This window comes from Prionailurus bengalensis, chromosome E1 (genome assembly GCF_016509475.1).
Source record: "Prionailurus bengalensis isolate Pbe53 chromosome E1, Fcat_Pben_1.1_paternal_pri, whole genome shotgun sequence".
NCBI lineage: Eukaryota > Metazoa > Chordata > Mammalia > Carnivora > Felidae > Prionailurus > Prionailurus bengalensis.
In genome coordinates, this window is record NC_057347.1 from 9,683,965 (window position 1) to 9,693,646 (window position 9,682).

At 45.6% G+C, this 9,682-nt stretch overlaps 1 protein-coding gene across 3 annotated transcripts in view; it reads right to left on the reverse strand.

Moving 5' to 3' along the window:
- TTC19 (tetratricopeptide repeat domain 19) overlaps positions 1 to 9,598 on the reverse strand; it is a 43,894-nt gene extending 34,296 nt beyond the window's left edge. The window contains exons 1-7 of one of the 3 annotated variants that reach the window (XM_043583231.1): positions 9,258 to 9,517; positions 9,039 to 9,172; positions 7,237 to 7,347; positions 6,746 to 6,784; positions 5,752 to 5,808; positions 5,370 to 5,431; positions 3,177 to 3,271 (exon numbers count right to left, since the gene is read on the reverse strand). In XM_043583231.1, coding sequence (XP_043439166.1) covers positions 3,177 to 3,271; positions 5,370 to 5,431; positions 5,752 to 5,808; positions 6,746 to 6,784; positions 7,237 to 7,347; positions 9,039 to 9,172; positions 9,258 to 9,441 — 682 coding nt within the window. In that variant the 5' untranslated portion in view covers positions 9,442 to 9,517. Of the gene's footprint in view, positions 1 to 3,176; positions 3,272 to 5,369; positions 5,432 to 5,751; positions 5,809 to 6,745; positions 6,785 to 7,236; positions 7,348 to 9,038; positions 9,173 to 9,257 lie in introns of all 3 variants that reach the window. The other 2 variants (XM_043583229.1, XM_043583230.1) reach the window with 2 other exon arrangements.
- Between the last annotated feature and the right edge of the window lie 84 nt (positions 9,599 to 9,682).

Sequence of the window (9,682 nt, forward strand, 5' to 3'; positions counted from 1 at the left end):
TATCATTCAGTCCTGCTCTATACCTACATTTAATCTACATATTCTAGAAAAGTGGGCTCCTCCTACACTGTTTAGTAATCTACTGTTTTCACGTAATTTTGTATGCGTACTTCCTCCATAATTACGTACATATTTATAATATGAGAAACAAAATAAGTACCCTAGACCAAGTTTATACATGAACTTAAGTAATACGCTTTTGGGACAGTTAGTAAGGTAAATAAAAAGCACACAAATTTGACAACGGATGTACTTTGTTTAAAACTGAGTGATAACAGGGGTGCCTGGGTGGCTCAGTCGGTTAAGCTTACGACTCTTGATTTCAGCTCAGGTCATGATCTCACAGTTCATGAGTTAGGCCCCACATCCGGCTCTGTAGAGGCAACGCACAGCCTGCTTGGGATTCTAGGTCTCCCTCTCTCTCTGCCCCTCCCCACCTCTCTCTCTCTATATTTAAAAAATAAATAAATAATTGAGTGATATTTCTTTAGAAAAAACAGGATTAAGAATAATGTCGGGGCGCCTGGGTGGCGCAGTCGGTTAAGTGTCCGACTTCAGCCAGGTCACGATCTCGCGGTCCGTGAGTTCGAGCCCCGCGTCGGGCTCTGGGCTGATGGCTCAGAGCCTGGAGCCTGTTTCCGATTCTGTGTCTCCCTCTCTCTCTGCCCCTTCCCCGTTCATGCTCTGTCTCTCTCTGTCCCAAAAATAAATAAACGTTGAAAAAAAAAAATTTAAAAAAAAGAATAATGTAACATTTTCTTTATTGCATAACTAGTAAAATGTAAAAACCATGTTTATAACAGAAATTAGTTTGCTCTTTCCAACAAGAGTTCCTGTGCCTAGAAAAAAGTGTTTTCACAATATACTACTAAGTTAAAAAAAAAAAAAAAGCATATACAGTATGATCCCTTATTTCTTAAGATGTAAACAGCACAGGGGGGAAAACAAGTCTGGAAAGACATACACCAGAAAATAAACAGTAGTTCCTTCTTTGTAGTATTACAGATGATCTTTGTCACCTCCTTCCTAATGCTTTCCTAAATTGTCTTACATGCACTGGTATTGTTTCTGGAAGTCAGAAACTTTTAAGGAACTGTCTATAGTCAATTCTACAAATGAAAGACAGCAAGAGTGTAGCTAGTTCAAAAGTGAATTATTTGATAGCTAGACTCATCTTTATATCTTTTGTGAATTCCCTCAAAGCCTCTACACCACACTGAAACTTTACTTGGGGCCTATCTGGTCTTCTGTTCCTACACTCAACAAGTGCTGAGCCTGTATTACATGTCAGGCACTGCTCTAGTACCAAGGATTTAGCAGTGAACAAAACAGCTGAAATCTCTATCCTTCTTTGCTAGGGAAGACAAATACTAAAAACACTTGGAACAAAAATATACTTTTAGTGGCCATACAAACATGAGCACACAACGGACACACACACACACACTCCTACCTTCAAGTGTGAGGAAGAAAAGTAAAGGATAGGTGGGAAGAGATGATTGTTTTAGTTAGGGTAGGCCTCCTGAGGAAGTGATACCTGAGCAGAAAACTGAATGGCCACGCAAAGATATGGGAGAACAGGCTAGGTGGAGGGAATAAGTGAAAAGGCCTTGAGATGGCAATGAGCTTGTACAGAACAGCAGGACCAGTGTGGTCAAAGTGGAAAGAGCATGGGGGAGAGAAGCAGGTGATGTAGAAGTAGGCAGGGGTCAAATCATATAGGGCTTTACAAGTCCATGCAGGGATTCTGAAATTTATTCTAAAGGTGATGCAAAGGCACTGAGGTTTAAAAGATCACTCTGTCTGTGGTATGGATAACAGACTGTGTAAGGCAAGGAAGCAGGAAAACTCTTGAGGAGACTATTTACAGGTGTTTGGGCAAGAAACAATAATATCCTGCACCAAAGCCAGTAGGGCAAGAGGATGAGACATGGTCTGATATGGATATATTTTGATGCCTGATCTAATATAACTTGATGAAATACAATCAGGAACGAGGAAGGAATCACAGGTGATTCTTAGGTTCTTGGCTAAGCAAGTGAATGAATGGTGGTGCCATTTACTGACTGGGCTGACTGGCAGAGAAGCAAGTTTGTGAGTGGCAGAAACCAGGAGACCGATTTCAAACATGTTATGTGTGAACTGACCAGCAGACATTCAGGTCAAGATGTCAGGTAGACAATCTTACCCAGTTCATGTCTGTAGTCCACGTGTAAGTTGGGGATGAAGATGTATAACTGCTATTTAAAGGTACGGGGCTATATGTTATCTCCTAAGGTGTGAGCCCCAAGGTCTGCTAACTTTAGAGGTGGCGAAGGGGAAGGTGAGTGATGGGTAAGGTGTCCCAGAAGCCAAGCAAATAAAGTGTGTCCAGTAGGAGTCAAAGATCACCTGGGTCAGAGCTACTAATAAGCAGCATAGGGAAGGGAAGGCTTGAGAACTGGCGACCTTGATAAGGGTGGCTTCGGTGCAGTGGTGGAACAGAAAAACTGGTTTATGTTTAAGAGAAAACTGGAAGACAACTGAATAAAAATAACTCTTTCAAGTCCTATTTATTGCTTTAGGGACAAGAGTTGACTGCTCTTTCTCTAAAGCATCTTGTAGCTCTTGGCATACAGTATGTGTGAAGTAAGAATTACGAAATCAGTGTCGAATCTGATAATTCCCAATATTTCAAACCATATTAAGAAACCCAAATGGTCGAGAGCTGGAGCTTCCTGACCATCCCATTTTGTTCCTAAAATCGTTCTTTACACTCTTCCCTCGTAATGAGGATGAACTGCAAAGACCTCAGTTTTCTCTTCATCTTTTATGACTTCGTACATATCTGGTACCAAAAGGTAATTAATTAGCATTGTGACTGGTAGCTGAACCAAGAGAAAAGAAAAAGACCTCTCCTTTCTGCTCTCCAATTTTCCAGAGGTCATATATAATACAAGTCAACAAATAAATGAACCACTGAAGGGTTAAACAAACAAACAAACACACAAGGTCAAGTTATTTAAACAAGACATCTTATCCCAAACCCTCTGCTGAGATCTTAAAAATTGCCACTTAATTCCCCAAATGGATAACTTGCCCTCCCCCAATTCAGATACCTTTCCCTTTATCACAATATAACAATGAAGCTCTGTGGCAAAAAAGGCAATGTCCAGAAAACAGTCAGGTCTCCCTACCTGACAAAATGTCTTCTGCTAATTCCTTTTCTCTTTCAATTTTTTCCTCTAGGGTTGAAATGCAGAATTCATAGCCAGCAAGAGCAAATTCCTGTCTGTAAAGCAAAGATCAGCAATCGGCTGTTCACCTTTTCACAAACTCCTCTTTTATTCTCATTTTCCCAGCCTGGGTTTGAATATTGTTAGTAAAGGAAGTGTAAGAAGGGAAGCATCATCTCCCACTAATAGTTTCAAGTGACTCAGTTTCTCCATTTGGGAAATGGAGTCTTACACCCACTCAAAGTAATACTATTATGAACAGAGGCTAAGGCCCCCTGCACCAAGGGTTCTAACTACTGATCTCATGCAACTTCTGGAGAGGTTTATTAACTTTATTAGCTTTCCAACCTGTACGTCTTCAATGAAAGCTTCTTTTATGTAAATGGAATTCCTAATTATGGCAGTAGAAGGCATTAAGCCTTCTCTAATCCTGGACCCTGAATCAATTGGAGAGGACACCCAAACGTCAGGCAGACTGACCTAAAGACAACCAACTGTCAACTGCTGGTTTCTATAAAGAGATGCACAAACACAACAGAAATTCCTTCTCCTTCCAGAAGCTCACCCCCGGTTTTTGCCCTTCTGCTATGGCAAAGCAGCACTACAAAGATTGCCCCTTCTCCTCTAGTGCTTTGCCAGGGGATAACAGATGACCCACGTTGTATTCTGTTCTCAGAAGTTTCTCCAGACCCAAACCTTGGCAGGAGGGACCCTATCCAGCCAGGACATGGAGCAGGGGGAGGCTGCCCACTGGATGTTTCTAGTCAGAGTAAAATACCTATTAACAATCCCCCTACTATTATCAGCATTCCTAAGCCCCAAGTCGAGTTATGTATCTTCTGCCTCATGCTTCTCTTAATCAAACTAAATGAAAAAATACTTTTGAGAAGGGTATAGAGGAACTCACAGGCTAATTACCAGGGGCTACTAATACACTTGTGCCTGTACGAGAGCAGGAGTTCATCTTACTCTCCACTGGGATTGGCTTTGGGCTTCTTTTATCCTAGAAGTTCATACCCCATCGACATCCAGGCCTGTTTATTACTCCTCCAAAAGAGACACATCCCAGGTGCAATGTCCCCCAGCACAGGCCAACCTCAAAGCTCCTCCAAAGACTTGAAGTCAAAGGCCCTCAGAAGCTCTAGCCTATCTAGTGTCCAACCAAATGCAGGTTCTGCTGAGAATGAAGGAGCTGGTGACCAGGGCAGCAGGGACCTGTGCCAGAGCCCCTGGCCTCAATAAGCACTCATTACAGCATTAGGTGTGAGGTCATTCCAAACTTCTGGTACCCAACTACTGTAGCAGCTAAAAACCCAAGGAAAAGCTAGTCTTAGATCTTCCCTTAAATATACTCTAAAAGATCTAACTCTCTAGAGGAGTTCTCTGCTTACATCTTAGGTATTTCTCCTTTGAACTCCGCCTAGACAGGCTGAAAGGCACCAGGCCTCACTCATCAGTGTTCCTGAGACCTCTGGCACACATCCACATTATTTTCCAAAGCCTTTCCTGTGAAGCATGAAGATTCTCCTTTATAAGGATTTAGAACTCACATAGTACTTTTAAATGAGCACTGATTTCCTATCCTACTTACCCAGAGGTCACTTCTCCACTCCTAGATCTTTCCCCTTCTTAAAACCCAGCTACCTGATCACCTTTACATGCTTTAAAAACACTGTCTCCTGGACTAGCCACTGAGACACTCCCGTGCCAACCCCCTTATCATTCAACTATGTCTAATTTCCTGGTTTGTTGATACTTCCATCCAAAAATTGTTTCTTCCAAGTATATTATCCCCAAAAGCTTTTACATTACTCCCTCCTCTTCTAGAAAGAGCTAAACTAAAGTTCTAATGGTAACTTCCCTTCCCAGCTCAAGCAGGAACAGAACGCTCGATTAGCTTTGTCACAGTGCAGCCAGAGGCGTGAGGGCTGTATGTCCCACTCAAGAGGCTACTGGAGACAGCAGGGCAAAACTTGGAAAAGACTAAAGATTTCAAAGATGAGGGAGGGAACGCTTTGAGTGTAACACCCAGTGGTTTTGAGACCCAAATGCCTGGAAGGTAAATGAAAATTATATAACATCCTGGGGTTAAAGTTATCTGCCTACAGCCCAACTCCCTGGTGGCTGCCACACCTAGATTCTGACTATACTTACCTATTTTGAGCAGCATAGATACTGGCCAACTTTAGAGAGATTTCAATTATCGCATTGTCTTCCTGTTGGGAGAAAGAAAAATGAAGAAAATTCACAAGTTAAATTTCCTCATGGATTATTTCTGATCAACGTCTAGACTGCCTTTGGCCTGAAAACCATAGCTTTTATCCTTTTGGAGGAATTAGGCAACTGAATTCCTCAGCAACCATGTTTTTGCATGAGTGAAAGACTGGTAGTTTCTATACAGGTCCAAGGGGAAAAAAAATAATCCACCTTTTTTTTTTCACGAAAGCACATGTTGGTGGCTGGGTGGAGTTTCCAGGAAGCAAAACTATTTTGAAATCTGCTTCAGCTGGGGCCCAATCCCAGGCAATGTTCTTACCTGTTGCATGCCCCCTCCAAGCAGGTAACTCATGGTTGCTTTAAAAAGTTTTTCCGCCTAAAAGCATAAGGAAAAGATTTTTCTTTTACTTGGGCCCCACTATCTATATGACACTGGATTCTAAGTACTAGTCTGATGCGTCACCCCTTGTAAAACACAACACACACACACACACACACACACACACACACACACAGAAAAATATCCTTGTGATGGGAAAACAGACAAGAATACCAAGACCCCACATCCTCTGGGCTCCTTAAAAACTATTCTGTGATGAACAGAAACAAACTACAGAAATTAACCTTTCGTCCAAACCTCCTGTGGCAGAGACTGCAACCTGTCCCCTAATTATTCACTCCCCCACTTTTTTAGTTATAGAATCTTCTCTGTTTTAACAGGTCAGCCTCCTTTGTGCCTAGGTGCAGTCATATGATGAAGTTTTGGCCAAGAGATGCAGGTAAAAGGAACAGAAACAGTTTCTAAATTCTATTTTATAAGGAAGCTGCCTGCCGCTTCCCTCTTCTTTCTTCCTGGCAGCTGGAGGTGAGCCAGCTCACCTATGCAGATGAGAACACATTTTAGAAGGAACCCAGGGGCAACTGGGTGGCTCAGTTGGTTGAGCACCTGATTCTTGATTTTGGCTCAGGTCATGGTCTCACTGTTGATGCGTTCAAGTGCCGTGCCAGGCTCGGCGCTGACAGGGCAGATTCTCTCTGTCCCTACCCCGCTTATGTGCATGCTCTCTTTCAAAATAAATAAACAAATAAGAACCCAGGCTTCTGGATCACTTCATGGAGAAGAGGTACCCACCCTTCTTTAGTGTAGCTACCTATGGAAAAATGCTTTAAAAAGAAATACACCTTCTTGTTTGAGTCGCTCCATTTTGGGGCCTATTTGTTATAGCAGCTTCACCTGCACCCTTACTAACAGAGGTCCCTTGAAGCTAGTCCTTCACAAATTCAAAATATTACAAAGTGATTTACTTACTTACATTTTCAAGTTGACCCCGTATAAATGCCAAGTTGGCCATCTGAAAGCAAATTACAAATTGTTTTCAGTTTAGAGCACTGTGTTCTACTTATTTCAAAACCTTTCAGCTAATGACTCCCTTTTGCTTTCACACTCTAAATTAAAAAACAGTTCAAAAGAGAAAGGTTTGTCACTAATCTGCTGACATCAAAGTATAGCAATAGTGTGAGTGCAAATAGCTGCCCAATCTTTGTTGGTGACAAACTAAATCTGGATCCATTCATCACCGAAGAAACAAATACTAGTATTTGATCTTCGGTCTAGGATTTAGACTTTGTATAAGTGACACCCCAAGGGTAATAACATTTGAAACCGAAAGAAAACTTAGTGAAAACAAAAACCAAAGAGCTTTACGACATCCTGAAGGGCAGGAGTGTAAATCAGGAGAGCTAGCAACCCTTCTCTTGGATCCACCCTTCGTCATCAGTGGCTCAGACTGGTTAGAAAAGTTACCAAATCGTAAGTGTAAGTGATGGCCTTCCTGTTATCGCTCTGATAGGCAAGACGAAGAGCGTCATGTAAAATTAGCTCAGCCTCTTCTGGCTCATCTTTCATGATGCTCAACTGAAAAGAGAAAACAAAGAAAATAACAGAAAATGAAAGGTAAAGAAGGCAGATGTACGCACTACCAGACAGAAGTGGATATGGCTATACGTCCCAACACACAGGAGAAAGCTAGTCATTCAATTCGCCAAATATTTATTGAACTCCAGCTACGCACCAGGATTTATATCTACGACGGTGACAGAGCGGTCAGCTTCTCTTGCAGCTATGTGCAGCCACACGACAAAGATTTGGCCAACAGATGCCGACAGCAGGAATGTGAGCAATTTTATAAGGAATGTCATCATATTTTATAAGGAAGCTGCTTGCCCTACATCTTTTTCTTCTCTTCCTACAGGCTGGAAGCCACTTGTGGAACCAATAAGCTTAATTACAACTAATGATAAAAACTACGAAGAGAAGTAAAGGGAAGGAACAGTAAGCGGTCTCCTCTAAATGAGAGCCAGAGAAGCCTTCCAAGGAAGCGACAGTTAAACTGAGGCAGGAAGAAAGAGTCAACCAGGAATCATGGGGAAAAGTTATGGGGGAAAATGACCCACAGAGCAGGGGATGAACAAAGGCACTAGGGGCTGAAGAGAATGGTCTTCAAGAACCATTCAAGAAACGAAAGGAAACATGTGAAGGGAAAAGGATGAGCCAGGGGATTATTGCCAAATTGGTGGGAAGGCAGGGTGGCATAGGTCATGCAAGGTCTTGCAGGCCATGGTAAGGAGCTTGGATTTTATCATGAATGCAGTGTGAAGTCACTCAAAAAAGGTAATATGACCCAATTTACATTTTTTAAACAAGGTATTCTGACTGCTGCATGGAGAGCAGGCTGCAAGGGAGGGGCGGGCAACAGGGCGGGCAAAACTACTGGACGGCAGACTGTGGCAACGACGCCAGCGTGACACCAGAGGAGATAGAGAAAAGGGACAGATTTCAGAAATATTTTAGATTTGGGGGCAACGGGATTTGTAGCTGGGCTGTAAGTGTACCAAGGGGCGGTGGTAAGGTACTGTGAGTTTTAACAATGACAATGAGGTTTCCAGGCTGAAAAACGGGGTAGGTGTGAGCAAAGAGAAGACGGTGAGGGGCTGTGCAAGGGAGGCCACTAAGATCAAGAGTCTAGCTCCGGGCACGTTAAGTCTGAGAGGTAGGTGAGCCTTCAAAGTGGAGACGGGCTGTCGGTAGCACACTGCAGTACACGAATACAAATTCAGACGTCGTGAGCCTCGAGGCGGTAGGGAGCCCAATGGTAGAGAGGAGCTAACCTGAGGAGAAAACAGGAAGGAATGTGGAGAAACGGAAGACATGAGAAAGATCGGAACCAAACCGTGCGCACCGAACACGGAGGTGCGTTTTCAGGACGCTACATACGTGCACAATTCTCTATGCCAGTCCTTTCGGCCTGGCTGGCTCCCTGATAAAAAAAAACAAAAAACAAACAAAAAAAACAACTACAAAAACATTTCCGCTAATTTTGCTTGGATAAAAGCGCGATGCCTCTGGTGCCATCTCCATCTGCACCGGAGACTGCAGCGGTCTGACAAGCCTGGACGGATGCCAACCCCGCCCCCCACTCCCAGCCATGACCCATCGAATTCCGGGCAATTCTACCCTCGGAGCCTCCATCCGGCCTGCGGGAGCTGGAGCGCGCACCGCGCACCCACAAAGCCAACAACAGGCCTCGTTCACAAAGGCCGCCTCACCTTGGCTCGCTTCAGCAGCTGAATGATCTCGGCCTCGGTCTCGTCCACCGCGCCCTCGGCGGCGGCCCCGCCCGCTCCCTGCCGCTCCTCCTCCTCCTCCTCTGCCGCAGCGGGCCTCGAGAACCAGGCGAGCGCTGCAGGAAGGGGCTCTGAGGTCACCGGGCCCGGCCTGCGCCCCGGTCCCCGCCCGGCCGGCCCCGCCCGGCCCGCGCCCCTCACCTGCCAGCAGCGGCAGCAGGCCCGGGCCCCGGCCGCGCGGCGCGACTCGGGATGTCGGCACCCCCACCTCAGGCGCGCGGCCTCCTGCCGGCCCCAGGAGCAGGCGCGCCGAGCAGTCCCGGCACCGCCGCCCCGCGGCCCGCAGGAGGCCTCGGCCCAGACTCGGGCTCAGCAGCCGGTACATGCTCGCGCGGCGTCCTCGGCGCACTGCAGGCCAAGCCGGACCCAGGCCGTCCCGCCCCCAGTGCCGAGCGCCCGTCGGATTGGCCCGACCGTGAGGCAGGAGGAGGCGTCGTCGTGGCCGCCCGCATGCGCGTGACGCACGCCGACGTCACTGCGCCTCGCCCCGCCCCCGGCCGGCGGCGGGAATCTTCCCCGGACGCTTCCCTGACGGAGCGTCGCGCCTTCTGGGCTCTCCTAGGAGG